The sequence below is a fragment of the Metopolophium dirhodum genome, chromosome 8 (assembly GCF_019925205.1).
Source record: "Metopolophium dirhodum isolate CAU chromosome 8, ASM1992520v1, whole genome shotgun sequence".
NCBI lineage: Eukaryota > Metazoa > Arthropoda > Insecta > Hemiptera > Aphididae > Metopolophium > Metopolophium dirhodum.
In genome coordinates this window covers 15,358,571-15,379,489 of record NC_083567.1, presented here as the reverse complement: position 1 = coordinate 15,379,489, position 20,919 = coordinate 15,358,571, and the positions used below count along the sequence as shown (strand labels likewise).

Genomic DNA, 20,919 nt, shown 5'->3' with positions numbered 1-20,919 from the left:
ACCGGCGGTGATGGCATCAGTTCAGCAGTTCGCCAACATCACGGACGGGAGTCCGAGTCCGTCGGATGGCTACACTGTTTTACCTCGACTACAAAAACTGATTACGGAAGACGGGAACAAGTAACAACAACTACTAACTGATAATGTTGTAATTGGTGTCCAAGCAAATAAACAATGTTATTGTTTTTTTTTTTTACACATTTAATATTTATTATTTTTTATCACAGTATTAACATAGATCAAGGGTCGTAGACCTAGTATGTAGTTTTAGACGTTTTAGTTTAATAAATTCTTAGACGAATCTTTTTTCAGTTTTTCTTGTTTTTTATCTTTGTTTTAACCTACCATATTGTTCATTTTTAATATTTATTCTTGGGTTAGTTGTTCCTCTAGTACTGACATCAATAATTATTCTAATCTGTCAAATATTATTATGTAATGGTTCAGTGCAATACCAAACTGATCTGGATACCAAAGTAAGAAAATTATTTTAATGTTCATATTTTACAATCAATAATAATGCTCAAATATATTTTAACAAATTATAAATTAAGTAAGACATTTAGGTAATAGAAAACTCACCATCTTTAAACTTTTTTTTTGTATTAGTTTTAAGACGGTTTTAAAAAAGTACCCAACATAATTTCTTTTTATTCCCATTATGTTGATAGGTAATAATCTTTGATATTTAAACAATAAACTAGTTAGGTAGTATTTAAATGTGATCAAAAGTTTATGTTAATTATAATGTCAAATTCATTATGTTTTATAAATTATAGTATGACATATTTAGTAGGTTTACCTATATTTTTTAATAGGTACTATTTAAATTAAAATAAATATTTTTGAAGAATAGGTAATACAAATGCTAAACAATTGTGTAAACACTAAATTGGTCATTTAAATATTGAATAGGTAGTTCAATTTATAAACACCTAATATTAAAGTACACCTAGTTGGTGACAGGAAATAGGTGCAGTTAGTAAAGCTATAATTTTATAAATTAGTTTTGAGTATTGATAATCTTTGTTACAACACTTTATCAATGTGATGTGATAAAATAATTTAACAAAAATCCTAAAATATCAAATTTATGTTGAACATGTAATTAATTACTAAAAAGTTGGTAATTTAAAATATCCAAACTATTTTTTTTTAAATTTTAAGATAACTTCAGTGTTTAAATTAAAGCGGTTTAATGCTATTATCAATTGGTGACGCTGATATTTGTATGTATACACTTTACAAAATATTTTATAATAAACACATTTAGGTAAGTACTTTCACAATCTTAACACACAACAGTTTTATAAAAATAATTTTCTCTTTAAATATCTTTGAAAGTTATTCTTAAGCAATGGGGTGTGTTTAGACAAATTTTTTGGGCTTGTAAAATTTCTCAAAATATAACAAATCCGGGAAGTGAGGCCGCTGCCAAGAATTTTCATTTTGTACATTTTATACAATTTTAAATAAATGAAAAGATATAGATAATCCCTGATATATATCTATTTAAAAAAAATGAATAGTTGAATAGCTTGAAAGTTAATTACATTTTTATTGTGTCCAGTCTAATAATATCAGACATTTAGGCAAGGTATTTTAAATTATTTTTACAATTTCTCAACTTTTCTAGTAGAAAATATGTTCTGATCATCAAGCAAATTGGAACTAGTTGGTACTTTTGGGAGGCCAAAATAGAAAATTCGGAGTACTTTTTAAAATAATTGGGAATAACAAAAATAAATAAATGACAATTTGTTAACTATAGTAACCTTAAGGGGATTCCATACCGTGATTTTCTGTTTTTGTCTAACACACCCGCAACATAGGATTTTTGATAGATCCTTTGCCAAACATATCAATTGATCTAATGAAGTGATGAGAATTCTGAAAACAGATTTGAATTTGTGTCAAGTTTACTTGAAATTGACTTTCCCACAATTGTGATTTTTTGATTTTAGCTTCTCCAAAAATTGAAATACAAAAATGTTTAAAACTCTTTTGTAATATGACGTTTTCTGGAATTTGGGGGATAATATCAAAAATGTGGGAAAATGGTTTTCAAGTAGACTTGACGACGAATTCAAATCTGTTTTCAGAATTCTTATCGCTTCAATAGATCAATTGGAATGTTTGGAAAAAAAACACGTCTAAAATACTGTCGCACGTGTGTTAGACAAAAACAGAAAATCACGGTATCGAATCCCCTTAAGTAATTACTCATTATAACAAAATAGATACATTTAAAAAATAACTAATATTGTAGAAATGTCTGGAGTCACAAAATAATATATTTGCAAGTTTGCAACCCTGGTATTTGTTAGGGCAATAATACTAATTTAACGCCTTGCAACCCATACTTTACACCACTGCTCTAAACTCTAAAGTACATATGTTAACAAATAAATGTTTAATGTAGTTAAATCTTAATAAATTGCTTTTTTTTGTTTTTTATAAACAAATATTAAAAATTGAAAAAATCATAATATACAATATCTTAACTTTAATATAAATTCAATATTATTTACAAAATATTTTATGTTAATATTCCAAAAAATGTTCATATTTGTACAATTATAAATAATAATAATAAAAAATAGTATGTACTATGTAACTACTTTTTTTGTAGGTACCCAAGGCTTAAGTGGTTTTTGTGGCTTTTTAGGATAATATGATAATTTTGCCATCTGTTATAACACATTTCAATCAAGTTTAAGCCTTATATACGAGCTTATATATGATATTTATACCCATCAGGTACCTATTACAATTTTTTGAAGCTTGTATATCTACTTTAAAATTCCTAATAATATATTAATATATTAAGTCAAGTTTAAAATTTAAAATTACTAGTTAATATTATTTTTGAATGATAAAAATATGTATCTGGTTTTTAAATAAAGTTAATTAGATACCTAAATTAAGAAATATACATTAGATAATCAATAGATAAGTATATTATGCATTGTTAGTTATATAATGATCATTTTCATTAACTACCACACTCTACACACTGTTTAATTAATCACTAACACTATATACAACATATAAATATACTATATTATGTATATTATTCTACCTAAAAAATAAAACGCTGATTAAATCTTAATGACTTAATAATATTTGTATTAATTTATGTTGGTACATAATACATTTTGTAATTTATATAGCAAGTAGGTACTGTAAGTGCCTAATATAATTGTTACTTATTATTATTATTTTTTTTTACTATGGTAGACGGTAGTATACTCATATTTAGTTACCAATTTTTGATTTTGTTATTCTGATATGATTTTTTCAAAATATGAAAGTGTGTTAAATAATTGGTGTAATATACTAGTAATATTAAATTTAGCAAATCACTAGATAAATTAATGGTACTATTATTTATACATTTTATGTATTTTAGAAATTGTAGAAAAAATAATAATGCAGTAATATATGTTTTAAGTTTAAGATAATCTTCAAGGGACTAGTTAAAAAAACTTATTAAGCAGAATTTTTTTTATTTTATTACTCTGGATAATATGCATGTTATCTATTAATCAGGAGCGTCTTAAACCAGTTTTATTGTACTTTTTAGTTTTTTTTACCCTTTTACAGAGTTATTTTAGTAGTTTACCAACATAGGTGTGTGCACAGGGGCAGAAGATGTAGCATAATATACTGCCCTTGAAATTGTTTTCAGACGGTCACCAAGTGTTGAATTTTGGGCTGCATTCAATTTTACCTCCATAAAATTATATTTACATTAACTATATACTGTACATTGTAAAATAAAATTTAAAAAATGTTTAAGATATTATTTAGTAAATATGTAGAAATGTTTCTAGACCCGGAGGGGGGGGGCTAAATCAAATTTTTGGATTTTTTAGGAGTTTTTCATAGTAATTGATAAAAAAAAAATAAAGAAATTTAGCATCTTTTGAACGCCAATAATTAGCAAATAATTAAATTTGCGTGACCTATTTTGGAAATGTACACCAAAACCCTATTTTTTAAATATCTTTACTATTGGAAAATAGGCCGGATTAATCTCACGCTGCTCCTGAGTTTGCGTACGACTGGTAACCAACGATATAACTACATTTTTAAAATATTAAATTATTAAGCTAACCATTATAATTATACCTATTGTTTTCATTTTATTTAAAAAGTATTTACTTATGGTGATTCTATTATTCACAAATCATAACATCTGAGGGTGAAACATTAAACATAATATTATAGTATAAGAATACACTGTAATTTTTTGTGATATTTCTTACTTGTTTATGAGATATATTAAATTGTATTCTTGATTTTTATATTACTATAGTATCAAATACAGTATAAATATTATACAAGTACATTTTTCAGAATTGATGCTGTTATTTAAATATTAAATTGTGATATTATATTTTGAAAATATTTAATTAATAGTTTTATTCGGATTCGAAGATTAACATTACACTGTACGTAAGAATGTATAAGGTAAGTAATTTAAATATTTACTAAATAATTTATTTTTTATCCATTATATAAATTTAAGTATCTTAATTAGTTAATACTTCAAGTACAGGTATAGTTTCAAGTTAAGCAATTTAATTTCAATAAATAAGCACAAAATTACCTAATTATTTTAAAACTAATATCATTAAATATTAAATAATACACGTTAATATTATATTCTAGTTTAAAGATTCCCATTACTATTTTTTTTATTTGATGTTCCATTTTGTTTTGATTTTAAAATACAATTTTTAAATTTGTGTGAGTTGTACATATTATATTAAAATATGGTTGTATGATTTTAAAATTTCATTTAATTTATCTTTACTTAAAGCAAGCAAATGTTCACTAAACTTTTTTAAGTAAATAAAAATAAATATTTAATTCTCTATTGCTTTATATAGTTCAAAAGGTGTTTAAAATATAAACAATTTAAAATCAGTCAAAAGTAAATATAAATATTATCCTGAAGTTTTGATAAATTACTTTTTTTTAACCTGTATATTTTGGATTTCATGAAGAATCAAATTGTTAAAATTTAATTATATTATATATTTGTGAACTTAATTTTCAAACGTTTTAATTGTCCTCTTATTTTAAAAATAATGGATTTTTTTCTCTTTAATAAAGCTTAATAAAATGCCCTAACAATTGCCTAACAAAAATGCACCTTACTGTACAACGTATTCTCATAAATATATAAGTTATAACTTATAACCATAGTAGGTACATAATTTCTGTCATTCTTAGTTGTGTATTTGTTTCTATATCCTAATACGTGTGCATATGAGCTCAATGTCAAATATTACTGCCATATAGGTGATGTGATAGTAGAAGGGGTTTGTAACGATATTAGTATGGACAAGACAGAACCATGAATGCCGCAGTGTTGTTTTAGCGGTCGACCTCATTGGCGGTATTTTACTACCTTTATTTTACGTGTGTAGTAAAGCCTATTAAAATTTGTTTCCCCAGAGAAAGTTAAATTAATATACATATTGGCGAGAGTGTTCTTCTAGTCAATTACAAGAGTTTTGGTAAGATTCTACATATTTATTGACTCGTTTTACTTTTATAATGTATTATCGTATTTCGATTCAAGTAGGTAACAAAATAATGTCATATCTACGATAGCCGATAGGTATTTAATATTCATTATAATATCGGACTTTAGGATTTAATAATTGAGGTCATAAACTCATAATTCGTTTTGTTATTATATATTATGTTATATTATCAATTTTTAATACAACATCGTGTTTTGTATGTTATAAATCTAATAGGTCAATAATTTTACCATAGTAGTGGAGCCGTGAAGGTAATAGCAGACGCCAATAGTTTATTCAGCTGGTTATATAACTATCCTAAAAAAATACGATATGAAATATAACTATTTTTCTATCATTCGAATATGAGTGGAGCTTAAAATGCATAGAGTTTTTCACGTAGGTTGTTGTATAAAGTATAACATTATTTATATACAAAAAGTTAGTACTTAAATAATTAATTGTTATGTTATGTAAGTAAAAATAATGATTATACATAGGTTTCGAACATATAATAAAAATAATTTAAAAAGTAGATAAAATAATAAGGGTGAGAAAAGAAAAAATATTTTCAACATAATTCGTTTTTTTATATTATTCTTATGTATGATGCATTTCTAAATAATTTAAATTATTATTATCGATTTGTTTATGATGAAGTCATGTATAGGTATATGTTAACATGAATATTTTGTAAAACTAATATTACAATATGTGTTTTAAATGAATTATATTATTTTAATAATTGTATATAAAACTGTATTATATAAACTAAATTTACTCATAAATCATAATAGGTTTACGTGTGTATCGTAAATGACCTTAATGAAAATATACTACGGTAACGTTGATTAGGGGCACTTAAACGGGTTAAAATTTTATTTACATTGAATGCACCATCTCTAAATTGACTCCGGTTCATAACTGAATTTCAATCATATTCAAATATCATAATACCTCTGAATATTATATGTTACCTATTGAATTTAATGCAGTATCTTTCGTTCCGCAGTTACTTCATTCGTTTTAAATGACAAATTAATTAATATTTTCTTCAATCTGAATGTACAATTTGTATAGAATTACAGTATTTTTAAATTATCATAATACTATTCGTGTGGGTAATAGGTACCTATATTATATGTAATTTGATAATTTATATTATATAGGCGTACTACATTATGTTAGAAGTTAATTTTCGTCGTTCTAAAGCATAATAGGTAATATTTTTTTTATAAAATATTGAAATGTAAAAATTCCATATTCCCTATTATTTGCAAAATTAAAATTGCTCTTGTACTTGTGAAACATAAACTAAAATTTGCATGTGCCAAAGATCAAGTCGTATCGAAAGTAATTTCTTTGTTTTTTCCGCAATATTTGTGAGTAAATTACCGCGATAAACTACATGTAGCGATTAGAAAAAAGTGATTTGTATAAAGTAAACGTTTCAGTAGATTAATAAACATACGATTCAAATTAAATAATACTTAATGACTTACAAATTATTATGCATTTTTAATAGTAATAACAATTTACTTATAAATAATTGTCAATTGATATTAAAATATTATATCATACTTATTTATATTGCATAATCTTATATTTAAAATTATAATCCAATGAATTCTCAACATTTACTTCATATATCTTATTTTATAAAATTTTAAAATTTTATTGAGTGTAAATTGTAATTTTATTTTTGTTAAGTTGATTTTTTTAATCATTTGACTTAATTTATTGAATAAAAATTTAAATAATTCTCATGAATAATTAAAAATACCAGTTTTTTCATCAGATAAATAACAATAAAAAAAAAAGAAAAATTAAAGCTAATAAACTGTTAACCATCTATCTACATATATATTATATATTCATCAAAAAAGACGAAATTAAATTAAAATATCAAAATATTAAACATCCTAAAATATATCATAATTTGATCTTAAAATAAATAATTATTCTATTTTAGTTGTTTAACCTATATTTTTCTTCTTCAGTTATTGCTTTGGCCATTTTAATTTCTCCTTGAATTTCCTGTTTGTTTTGATTTTCAAGGTGAAAATAGTTAACTTCACCATTTAATAGGAATTGTGAATTTACGTCTAGTTACGTATCACATATGTCCGTATGTGTAAATTAAAAAAAGGGAGAGATAATAAAATAGGTCTGTGTAATATGTATTCGTATTCTATGTATATTACGTCACTCTCATAATTTAAACTAATTAAATTCCTCTCTAAATTGATGAAATAACAAAATATATTATATTTTCCAGACCATTATAAATTATGCCAGTGCCAAATGAAAAAAATGAGACAAATAGTCAAAAAAAACAAAGACGGTGGTCATTGATTGGAATTTTATCAAAAAAAAAGAAATTAAAAAAAAGTCAAGAGAGTGTGGACTTCTGTCCGTATGATGGGAAAATAAATCAAAAAGTGGCACACAACAACCACTTAAAACGTTCTACTGACTGTCTTATCGAGCAGTACACTTGTAGTCCCAGGCTAATAAGAAGATGTAATTCATTACAGTACACAAATCACATGTCCACGTATGCAAATATTAACAACCAATCTTCATCAAACGAATGGAAAACATCACAACAATCCGTATATAGCTCTAGTTCAAGTGCTTGCTATAGTGATATCGGTGTGTATAGAAGTTGCGGTAATAGTAGCCAATCGTCGCATTATATTCAAGAAGAGGACGAGCAGACACCTTCAGTTTTAAAAAGTGTTCCGTTTAGATGTTCGTCTGAAATCGGACATTACCAATATAATACTAACTATAGAAAAAAACACCCAAAATCATATGTAAATCCAAACAAATTAATTGGTAAGAAGATTCCACCTCCTCCTCCCCCCAGAGACCCTAATATTACAACGGTTTATTATTTTAGAAATAATAGACTCATGTCACGAGAATCAGACTCGACGTATTTTAAACAGGGATCTTATGATAATATTACAGATAAAGTCAAGTCTCTTGTCGATAAGACAGAATGTCGAAATGAAAATTACACAAAAGAACCGCCGAGAAGTAGACGACCCATTCAAATCTGTGACGTTGAGACCTTGTCGTCTGAATCTGAAAATTCCGTACCCAAAATTCAAACCGTTGAAGAAGCACTTCAAGAACTGGAGGACATGTATAACAGTTTAGGACTAAGTGACGAGGATCTACTGGACAGAGCTGAACGGCGTGACCTTCCTACAGTACACCAAAACATGCGATACCAAAGTTCCGACGAGCTGGACTGTATAACTGTTAAAAGAGTATTGCCCAAGACCCGACGGTCAGGCGTACCTGATATTATATCCGATGATATGGCTTACAGAAGGCTGAATAAAAAAGAATCAAAACGGCAAAGTTTTATACCAGGAAGTTTCCTCTTAGTTTTACCGACAGTTTATAATCTCGATAAAATACCTAAACCGTCGTCCGGAGAACCTGACATTACACTAGATGACGTGGTTTTCCGAAGCCAGCGACAACACCTCAACTTCCTAAAGATTTCTGATCCGCAACCGCCGTTTGGAATACCTCTAGGTCCGATCGTGAGCGCCGCTCCCACTGATTATTTGCATGCGGTGCCTGAAGGCCGTTATAAACCATCGTTCCACCCTAGAAAAATACCAGACACTGTTGAAGACGATTTGGCATTTCGGTCTCTTAGGAAAGACCATAAGTTTAAAACTTGTATTGATTTTTCGTTCGTTCATAGAAATCGATTCAGAATTGATGACCTGATTCCCAAACTGGATAATAATAGAATAAAAAACGATACTCATTGGATTATAAAAAAAAGACCATCTGATAACAGCTATAATAAAAAAAAACAAGTAAAACTCTCATATGACGATTTGGTCGATTCTATCATAGCTGAAAACCAACAAAACTTGATGGTAGTCAAAATAAATCATCATAAACCAATTATGCTGACAGGATTCACTTTTAGCGAAGCCAATCAATTAAGTAAGTCGCTTTTTTGCACGAACTTATTACAGCATGAACCTCATAAATTATGTTTAACGAATGACACTTGTATTACAAACGATGCACCACCACTAAAGTTAAAATTGATTTGTCCGTTATCGAACGAACGAAACGTAAACGGAGCGTCACCCGTTGCTCTAACGTGTTCTAAAAGTTATCACGTTGCAAATTATGCCACTGATGAGTATCTAAAATATACGGCTAAAAAAACACCCAGCGCGTCCATGCAATTCACAAATTTAGGTTTGACGAGCAAAAGCGTTGACAATAAAAACCAACCGAATTTTAGAGAGCTTATTAAACGAGAGTATGCCCATAGGTATCTGCGGTCGACCGATAACCGATCAAACGATGGTTTCGTGGTGGTAGGCAATAAACGCGAACGAGACGAAAATATCAAATACCAATTTCTAAAATATAACAAAGAAGATAATACCCGTGCTTGTGCCACAGTCGAGCAACCGGCCAATGTACTCTCCGCCATCGTCGCCGAGCCAAAGACCAAATGCCTACACATCCACAGCGACGAACCTGCACCAGTGGTTTTTGAGTCAGCCGTTTCTTCTTCTGCAAGTGCATCCGAAAACCGAACCGAGACTTCTAATAATAAACAACCTAGTAAAGACCTATCATCCCTATCTACCGCTAATGTGCCGTCGATGGAGTATCCAAACCGTATGCCCGGATATCTGGAGGTGTGCTTGTACATCACAATATATATTTATCAATTATTTAGTGTAAACGCATACGGCACTTTTATTGCGTTGATCTTTCTCATAACTTTACATCTGTGTAGACGCTTTTCGTGAAGTTATAATACGCTCTTGTACAATTTTGTTGAATTAATATTTAAGCTTTTTGTCGCTTTTTTTTATTTATTTACTACCATAACTATTATTATTATTATTATCATTACTATTTATTTATTACACCTATATATACGTATGTAGGTGTTCGGAAACCAAATATTTTTGTGTACATACGGTACGTTTAGTCTGTTTCGTAATATAATAACGCAATGTACACGCTGGGAGAAAATAAAAACTGCACAACGCATATTAAATATTATTATTATTATTATTATTACACAGTTGATTATTTTCCTTATCCCTTCCCCCTCCTTACTCCTTAGATATTATAACTCGCTCACTCTCCGCCTGAGCAATTTAGTCTGTACAGGCTGTTGTCGTAAAATATTGTATACATATATAATACTACCTTTATTGTAATAATATATGTAGTCAGTCGAAAAATAAAAAAACAAAACATATTGAGTTTCAAAAATATAATGACAGAGAATTAACACACACAAGTATGGTTTATGTATAGATGTATATTCTATAGTATGATAATTAAATTTAATCTTGACCCGCCAAATAAAGCAACACGAATAGTGTTTACAATGGAGACATACTACAAAGGTGTGTCATTTTGTCAAAATAATAATAATTTTGTTCGAATCGTTTTACCAATTGTTTTAACTATTTTTTTCGTATATTAGATTTTATTCATAAATATAATATAGTTATATCGAAGCAATTTGCGATATCAGCCATATTATTACAGTTATTTCTTGTACACTGAAATAAATTATACTGTGCTCAACGTTCGTAACATAGTACCTAACTGTCGAGTTTTAAAAATTAAGTCATTATTCTCGCGTTTTTTGCAAGTCGACTCAAGTCGTATACATATAAGACATTAAATCGTTAAACGAGGTGGTTAACTTTCTTATTTTGTTCACTTTGACAATTGATTAGTGACAACTTTCTCTAAATTGAGTTCTCGAATTCTTCACTCTGTATATATGTATATTTTCGCCCCGAAGATATCTACAATTTGCTTTTCCTCTCTGTAATACCTACCTGCTTATGTACACCGTTTATGTGTGTATAGTAGATATTATGCATACTAATTTTAAAGATTTGTTTCCCCTTGGGCCTTAAGGTATAGATATTAGATATATGTAGTGAAAAGCCTAAATATTGTGTTTAACAACGCAGTGCACATACCACTATAATACCTACCTACTTTATATTAGTCTAAACATACTAATCACACATTCACACATTCTATGTATTGTTGAGCACGTGGCTATCAAAAAAACTATTCTTGAATTATAAAATAATTACTTGTATTTTGTTACTAATATAACCTACTTATATGTACCATTATATTATATTATTAATTTTAAATAAGTAAATGATTGTTTTTCAGGACGACTGGAATGTAACTTAACATTTAAAATCGGAAAAACTCCAACGTATTATGATGTAAGTCAATCTAAATGCATTACACATAAAACGTAATAATAGTTAAAGTATTAATTCAGTAGATTATGTACCTACCTATTAGAATTTTAAATCTTACCTATATTTTTAAAATTTTAATCACTTAACATAAATTACAATAATTCAATAATTGCTACCCATGTATTCATATTTATAGTGTAATTATTATTTTAAAATTATTATAACACATCTACTTTAGTAATTCAGTAATAAAATTAAAATAAATACCTAAAATGTGAGAATTTCAAATTTAATTTAAACAATTTAAGAAATAGTTATTAGTTATTTAAAATTAAATATGCATGTGGTTTGAGACGAACAGATAAAATTATTTGGCTGTTTAAATATTGTCGGTTTAGATGAAAGGTTGAAAATCTGTGACGTAGTTATAAAAAATTAAGTAGGTACCTAACAACTTGGCCTACAAAAAATATATATTTTTAAAATTAAAGAATTGCTCGATAAATACCTTAATGAGAACATCACGCAGTAACAAGTTGATACTGAAATAATAAAATTTATCATTTTTATATATACCTATAATGGTTGCTATTCAGTATTACTATTATCAGTATTAATTACACTACCATTTTTTTTTTTAAATCGTATATTGTAGTTTAATAGAAGCTAATTATGGTAACAGTAACACCAACATATAAATTAACATTCCTATTATTTTATTTCCCCCCGTGAACCCCTGAGAACTTTTACTTGAAACTTAAACAAGTCCCTTAAAAAAAGTATTCAAAATTACAATTTAATATTTTTTAATAATTTATTTAACGTTTGCTCATGTTATTATTTTATTCTGTTATCTACTATACATTATTTTAATGTTATTGTTTTTTTTCTGTCCATACTAAAATTAAAATTATGTTTTTTTTTTCCATTGAGCTGAAGCCCGGAAATAGACTGGTTATTAGCTGCAATGTTTGTTAATTACATAATAAATACATATTATTATCATTGATTATGAATACTAATCAATTATTATTTATAATTTATTTATTAATATTTATATATGTATTCATAATCAATGATGTATTTAATATAATATGATATATTATATACTATACGTATATTAACGATATAAATATATAATATTATAAGTCATTAGTTCATAACATACATCATACATGCGTTGGACTTGTAAGTCATCAGTTACAGACTGTGGCTATCAAACTAAAATATTTTTTTATATAATATTTTAAAGACAATACAAACTATATTGATATTAATCAGTCGTTAATTCTGAAAAATGTAATTTATTTGATTTTTTATACGAATTATATTTAATTATGTTTTAATCGTGAAATATTGAACAGTAAAATCGTTATCTATGACAAAAATAAGTATTTTAATAACCATACGGTTTTTATAGTTTTGTAAAAACGGTAAAAATAATGTATTATATTTTTCAAATCTATACTCTGTAGCTATATTATAATATCTGAATGTCTATAGAATAACAACCAACTTTAAAAAAAAAAGTTATACTACTGGTTTTTTCGAATAACATTTCAAGGATTACCTATATGAATAAAGTATTTTTAAATCATAACTGCAGTAAGAAGATTAAAATAATATGTTTTTAAAAATTTACAGTTCTTATATTATATTAAGATTATATACAGATTATTCGATTAACCGTGTTTATATTATGTACCTACTTATATATAATATAGATGCTGATGATGTCATAATAATTGTCGACGATTTAGTTTATCTTGGAATTCTTTCACCGTAATAAGTAATAATAGCAATAATACTAAAAATATTTTAATCAACCATTGTTGTGACGAAATATTGTGGAACCGTGCTAGTATTCCGATATTTTCTTACGATATTTTCTTTGTTTTCCAAGGAGCTAGTCTATATTGTCAGATTTCACTAAAATCATTGAGCGTGTAATAGACCAAAGCTGGAAAACGCTATAGGTACCTTTCATTAATGCTAAAATGACGGTAAATCATTCGATTGTGAAGGTCTATTAAATACTGGAGGGGATCTGTTACTCTCAAACCATGTAAGGTTGCATTATTGCTGTTAGGAAAGATGTTATTCATTAATTCACGCACTTCGGTCCAGCTCGGCTAGTTGTTATTACGCGATATAACAAACATTATAGTACGTTGGTACATAGTGAATTCATATACTAAATTGTTACTATTTTTTTTTCCAGCTCAAAATGCCCTAATTATTTATCCGACTCGTATGTAAGTAATTATAATTTGTATTCGTTCGAACACAGTATTATTCAATTGAACTTGCCTAATCAAATTTCATATATCAATAATTATAATAATCGTCACTGCAGCAGTATGGACCATCACCACCAACCCCACTACCTTCGCCATCAACCAAATAGTTCTAAATCTATTTTGAAACGGAAATCTCTTGAAATAATGCCCGCCGACGAAGACAGTCCGATGACGCCCGCGATAAAGGCGGACGTCAACGCAGACCCTCGGCTACAGCAATGTTCCTTAAAAACGTCCAACCACAAGTCATTCTGCAGACAGGGCATACTAAAAAAACAGTCGGCCAGTTTTGACGACGAGTCGACACAGAAACCCATTTTGAAAAACCGCTGTCAGTCTTGCGACGATGAGACGTTGCTCGCCAACAATTTTAGCGAACTCCATTCGATTTTGAAACGGAAAACGAGCGAACCGTCGCCGGAACCGCCGTCACATGGCATACTAAAGAGGCGTGGCGAACGGGACGTCCGCCCGCCTCGGGATCGCTGTCAGGCGGCAGTGGTGGAAGAGTCAAACCGAGACTGTCTCAGGCCAATTTTGAAGAAGATTATGTCGGCCGCGGCGGTGGCGGCCGCGGCGGACGACAAAAGGCCGATTCTAAAGTCGAAGTCAACGGCTGACGGTCTGACCAAGTGTAGTTCGTCGTCCAAACGACCATCGGTCGCCCAGCGGATATCTGACCTGGAGTCCGGGGTCGTCAGAGATGATCCTCCCGGCAGCATCCGTGACTGCAGACTGCAGCACACGCGTGGCGCCCGGGACCGGACGAGGTTTCGCACGCAGCCTGTGACTCCCAGCGAAATCAATGCCGTTAAAAAGTACGTTTTTCAAGGTGACAATCGCGTAAATATGATAATATTATGATGACGCGCGTATTGTGTTGTCATGCGGTTTATTACATTTATCGTTCTAGAACTACTGCTGTTACTACGCACTCGGAAAACGACACTCATCAGATCGTAAGAAACGTTTCGACACCCGGCTGCAGCGGTCGCAGTTGGGCTGATAACGAGAATGTTGTCGATGCGTCCTTGAAGCGCACCAACAGCGTTTCGGTGAAAAATCGCGAATTCCAAAGTATTTTCGATAAGACCGCTGCAGATATCTGCATCACATCGTCGGATGTCAACAGTAATATCTGCACAGGTATTTATTTTATTGTTATTAAGTACGTGTTTTGTTACCTTATCTTTTAAACTATTTTTTTATGATAAATGTATTTAGCTTTATATAAAAAAAATTAATTAGTTTAACAATAATAGGTAATAACGATAATGATAATAACCTGGATATAAGGATATATATATTATTATACCTAAGTTAGATAAAAAAAATAATCGCTCTAGAGAATAATTATCGTATTTTTTTTATGTATTTTAATATGATATACTTATGTATAATGTATATTCTAATTAACGAATTTTTCTAAGGGCGTTTGAACTTTTGGTTCTAAAACACTGTAATATATACCTCCGCGTATAGAGATTTTGTATAGCATTTTTATTGCTAACCGTTTTATTTGTAAACGTGTAAAGAACAATTGTCAGATAACCTACTAGGTAATTAAAATACTAAAAAACACTGTTGTCAATTTTGCTCTTGATTTGACTCGACTTGTATCGTGCATACATTCCGGCCAATTACGCTGCTACTTAATTGGGTTCATTACATAAAACTATACTATATGTTAATTGCTGATATAATATTTAATAGTTTTACTGAAAATATGTATTATATTGTATATTATGTATAAATAGCCCAAAGTAGACCGTCAAAATATAAACAGTGCCAAGAAAAGAAGCTGAATGCTGCCAATCGTTACTCGACGCAGCCAGTGACTAACCACGAATTACAAGAAGCTAAAAATCTGAACAGTGCTAAATGCAAAAACGATGATGATAATGGTATGTCACGTACTTGTAGTAAAGTATTATGTAAATATAACAATGATTACAATTAGCTTCAGTAGTACTTATACTAGACTATTAGTACTGTTTCTAAATTATAAACAAATATAATATGTACAATATTTAATTTAGTTCTTTTACTATCTGAAATTAACATGCTGTATTTAAACTAATAGTCTTTCTTATATAACGTAGTTTGTTTTCAATTTTAATTTATTCACATTTGGCTTGATTTGAAAATATCTATAGTTTTTATCTTCGAATCTAATCTCACAGTTAATATACCTATGCAAAATAATATTTTATTATTTAGATTTGAAGCCTAGTTGTTTAGTCTCACATATATTAATTATGATTTGCAGTAATTGTATTTATGTATACTATTGTATGTGTTATGTATAAATTAAATAGAATATTATTTATAGTAATAAATATTTAACGAGAATTAATTATTTTGCTTTTGCATGCGTTTTGGTGATTGTTTTTGTATTCTGCTTAAAATGTAAAAGGAAGATTGCCAAGAAGAAAATTAGGAAGCTTTATAATGGATCGGCTTCGTATATTTAATGGTAACGTTTTGTTGTTTTATTCATTTTTTTTCAATACACTACTTCTTCAACTGTAATTAATTTTCCATGCAAAATCTTACGTAATTCGTTGAATAATTTAAATAATAATATACGTATTACGATTATGAAATGTAGGTAACACTTGCACTATTGACGTTGACAAAGTAGAGGAAAAAATATATTTAAGAAACGGGATGGCAGAATCTACAAAAAATCCAATTGAATGTCTTAATAAAGAACAATTAAAAGATGAGACGAACAAAATCGCAGATATTATCGTCCAACCAAAAGATGAGACAAAAACTGTACTAAAAAATAAAGTCCCATCAAAAAATCCGAAAAAATCCACCGAAATTAAAGTTCAATCCAAAGCTAAGACAAAAAAAAATCCAGAAATTAAAGTTCAACCTGTAAAAATGGCAAAAGAATCCGCTGATAGTGAACGTATTAAAAATCGTATTTCCCGAAATGTCGCTATAAATCGATCATTCAACAGCAATTCAAAATTGGAATTGCTCAGGTATAAAATCATATATACAAATAAAATTGTGATTTTTCAAATAAACTTTTTAATTGTAGACAAGAAAAATTTGGAACCATGACCAAAGAAAATGAAGAGTTACCGAAGCCTAAAAAGTTAGTTGAACCATCTAGTGATAATACTGATGGCACTTCGGTTGTTAATGGAGGATCTATTAGGGATAGGCTAGTAGCTTTGAAGAAGAGTGGTCAGATGGATTGGCAAAAAAGATTATTGAAAATAAAACCAGAGGATCACGAGGTGTCAAATAATTCAATAAATGTAAGGTAACTAAAACTAATGCTTATTAAAACAAAACCTAACTGTAGTATTTTAGGAGGCTCAAGATTTACTTCGTAAGCAACTTACTAGACAAGTTAAGTCTACCGAAGAACCAGTTGAATGTATGGATAATATTTTAGTTGATCGACTTAATCGGCTTGAAACTTCTTCCAAGGATTGGAAAAAACGAGTTGAACAAAAGGACACTACTAATTTTACAGTAGCTGGAAAAATGCAAAATAAATCTTTACCACCTCTTACGCCTGTTCTTCTGTCAGTCACTCAGCGTACCTCATTAGAAAAATCATCTTCAAGTAATTAAACTAAACTTAAAAATATTTATCAACTTTTAGTAAATTGTATTTATTTATAAAGGTGTAATGAAAAATAAAATATGCGATGAGTCTACCAAACAAATAAATGTCCGTCGAAGTCTTTCAATGTCTGATAGTAAAACAAAATCTTACCTCAATAACAAGTCTGAAAAAATACCTTTAGAAAATGGATTAAATAACATAAAAAAAGAAAAAACCGTTAACGTACCAATTATGATCGATGATGATTTCGATAAATTTTTCGGTAGTTCGGTTCAGACATCTAATGACGATCAAATAGAAAATGTAGATTTTGATCATTTGAAATCGACACGATCTAATTTGTAAGTATATAATATGTATTTTCGTTATTAATTATTGAACATTATGAAAATAATAGACTTTTATGTTATGTAATATTACTTATATTTTTTATTTTCAGACTCGTGCAGCGGAAAAAGGTTAAATTTAATCAAAGAAAACACGAGGGGTCAAAAAACCCATTAAAAGCATTAGCGACAAATCGTGATCTGGCCCAGCAAAAATATACAGAAAATAAATCAAATGTATTATTACAACGTAGTTTGGAAACATGTAAGTATACCTTTAACTTATATTACATTATATATTCATTCTTGTAAGTCAACATTGTTATGGTCGGTATTTAGCAACTATCAACACTCCATTGGCTCGAGAAGCTCTTGCAGCATTGGCCAGTAAAGAAGATTTTGCATCTGTGAATCTTCGGAAGTCTGGAGATTCAACTCCTACTCTATTACCACCATACAAAGATTTGATGTTGTTACATATAAAAGGCCGACGGCGGGTTCAAACTCGTCTTGTTTCTCCGTCTGCTGATTCTATCAATCAAGGCGATTCCTATGTGTTAGTCACACCTTCACAAGTAAGATTTACTTCATATATATGTTGTAATTATTATTATTGAACGCCTTATAAAGGGAAAAATATGAAGTCCATTTAATACAAGTAACTAGTACCTATAATAAAACAATCTAAAAAAAAAAAATAATAATCCATTTTATATTATTATACATAATAATACTAACAATAATAATTTTCCGAAATATTCATATATATCGATGTTAAGCAAAAATTAAATTATAGTGTTATATGTTGATATATGTTTCATGTTAATTCTTATAAAGATATTATAGGCATAGATTTAATATATTATAATATAATCAAATCAAATCAAATGTATTCTACAATCAATTAAACTTTATAGCAGTTCCATCGAAGACATTAGTTGTTAACCATATCGGTTATAATTTGTTTAGATTTTCGTTTGGATCGGAGAATATTCAAACGTTATTGAACGATCGCATGCTGCTAAAGTGGCTCAAAGCATATTTGATAAGAAAGATCTGGGCTGCAAATTTGCTAACCAGTTGTACACAATCAATTGTGATTCTTCATTGCCCAATAGTCAACACGAAAAGAAGTTTTGGACTCTTCTGGGCGTCACGTCCAGTGAAACGTCTTCCATCAAAGGTAAGACTTGCAACAATTATATTCGCTGGGAATGGTTTATAACATTAATCGTAAATGGATTATGTGCTCAGGCCAAGGAGCGGGACACCCGGACGAAGATGAATTGTACGAAGCGGCCATCGTTTCCACAAACGTGGTGTACGAGGTTACTAACGATGAGCTCGTTATGTTGCCAGTAATATCGGAAACCATGGCCAAAATAGAAATACTAGATCCCTCAAAAGTGTGTAATTTTTTTATTATTATTATTATCATTATTAGCCCATTTTCCTACGCCCCAACTTTGACCGTTCTTGTTTTATTTTTTAGACGTTGGTTTTCGACTTTGGTAGCGAAATATATGTGTGGTACGGCAAAAACGTGAACGTTGCCAAACGCAGGCCGGCTATCCACCTGGCTCGTCAACTTTTCGACGACGGTTACGATTATTCACAATTTGACGTCAGTCCGATTGATGTAGCCACGTGTTTGGGTGACAGAAGTAAGTATTGTGGTAATATTTTCCGATTATCATTTGTTGGGCGTTTTTACCTGTGTTTATCTTGCGTAGATAAAGACACCGTCTACGTCAAGTCGGGAGCAAAGAGGCCTGAATGGACGCTATTTGCCAAGATAACGCAACATATGGAGACGGTGTTGTTTCGAGAGAAGTTTTTAGATTGGCCGGATTATAGTCGGGTCATAAGATCGTCGAAGAAGAGCGACGACAAAGAAACTGGAGAACATGACACCACATGCGTTAGTTTGATCGTTATAATTTATATCATGTTAATATAATTTACTGTGAAATATACATTAAATATTGAAACTTTGTCCGTAGATCGATTGGTCGACCGAAATAAGCGCGTTTGACGCGGACGAGATGCTGAAAATGTCGGTCAATGAGCCCGATTTGGTCTTAGAAGGTAGTCATCTCGGTCGTGGGTCCTCGTACTACGACAAAGAGGTAAGTTGGTGGACTTATATAATGTATGATATCATGTGCGTTATATATAGCGTTAAACCAATTCTGTGTTCTCATCATTGAAGACTTTACGAGAGTTCGTCATAAACACCATGGAGGTGACCGTATGGCATGTCCGAGAATTCGACAGCACCGAATTGGGACCCAAATCTGCTGGTCAATTTCACAGCGGTGACTCATACATTATTCGGTGGACATACAACGTTTCTATTCAAGGTACGTAAGTGCAATGCATGCTTGCTATTATAATAATTGTATAGAACCTACTTAAAATACCTAATACTGGTGGGTGGTGGCTAACATTTTACAAATTGTGTAGTATACTGTAGTGCATTCATATAAAAATATTCTCTAAAGGGCCTGTACACATTTCTGGGGAGGCGCAAGCATTAATCACGAAGTAAAATTTGTATTTACTTAATTATTTGTATTTTACAATTCAAGGAAAAAATAAAAAAATAATAATGACCGGTTATTACGGATGTCGATAAAGATTATGAGTATTTAGCCGCTAAACACTCAAAATCTTCGCCGGGGTACTTAATTGTTTTATGCCATCACGACGTCCGTAAATAATTTTTTTAGGAAGAGTGCGGGATTACTACAAAGAGAGCCTAGAATAGAAGAGGTGGGAACCACTAATCTAGTATATATTTTTATACTAAAAATGTATACAATATTTTTAAAAAAATTGAATATTTGAATGTACATTGTAATCTATGGTTGATAAATACCTTTAATTTTGTTACGTTATACT

General features: G+C 29.5%; 2 protein-coding genes across 7 annotated transcripts in view; both read left to right on the top strand.

Annotated features, from left to right (window-relative positions):
- Nucleotides 1-82: 82 nt before the first annotated feature.
- Nucleotides 83-20,919, top strand: part of LOC132950129 (supervillin) — a 30,287-nt gene continuing 9,450 nt past the window's right edge. The window contains exons 1-19 of one of the 6 annotated variants that reach the window (XM_061021370.1): nt 83-476; nt 11,760-11,815; nt 14,016-14,049; nt 14,151-14,912; nt 15,008-15,240; nt 15,852-15,998; nt 16,511-16,570; nt 16,706-17,090; nt 17,150-17,372; nt 17,428-17,686; nt 17,748-18,030; nt 18,129-18,280; nt 18,355-18,590; nt 18,985-19,198; nt 19,270-19,421; nt 19,508-19,679; nt 19,749-19,936; nt 20,019-20,144; nt 20,228-20,378. In XM_061021370.1, coding sequence (XP_060877353.1) covers nt 14,155-14,912; nt 15,008-15,240; nt 15,852-15,998; nt 16,511-16,570; nt 16,706-17,090; nt 17,150-17,372; nt 17,428-17,686; nt 17,748-18,030; nt 18,129-18,280; nt 18,355-18,590; nt 18,985-19,198; nt 19,270-19,421; nt 19,508-19,679; nt 19,749-19,936; nt 20,019-20,144; nt 20,228-20,378 — 3,739 coding nt within the window. In that variant the 5' untranslated portion in view covers nt 83-476; nt 11,760-11,815; nt 14,016-14,049; nt 14,151-14,154. Of the gene's footprint in view, nt 477-9,501; nt 9,522-10,153; nt 10,238-11,759; nt 11,816-14,015; nt 14,913-15,007; nt 15,241-15,851; nt 15,999-16,510; nt 16,571-16,705; nt 17,091-17,149; nt 17,373-17,427; nt 17,687-17,747; nt 18,031-18,128; nt 18,281-18,354; nt 18,591-18,984; nt 19,199-19,269; nt 19,422-19,507; nt 19,680-19,748; nt 19,937-20,018; nt 20,145-20,227; nt 20,379-20,919 lie in introns of those variants that run through there. The other 5 variants (XM_061021366.1, XM_061021368.1, XM_061021367.1 and 2 more) reach the window with 5 other exon arrangements.
- On the top strand, nt 5,262-10,610 carry LOC132950131 (uncharacterized). The gene is made up of 2 exons (XM_061021372.1): nt 5,262-5,531; nt 7,819-10,610. The coding sequence occupies exon 2, from the start codon at nt 7,832-7,834 to the stop codon at nt 10,349-10,351; it is 2,520 nt and encodes an 839-aa protein (XP_060877355.1). The 5' UTR covers nt 5,262-5,531; nt 7,819-7,831; the 3' UTR covers nt 10,352-10,610.

Excerpts from the sequence above, each read along its gene's own strand:
- LOC132950131 (XM_061021372.1), top strand. The coding sequence starts at position 7,832 with ATGCCAGTGCCAAATGAAAAAAATGAGACAAATAGTCAAAAAAAACAA.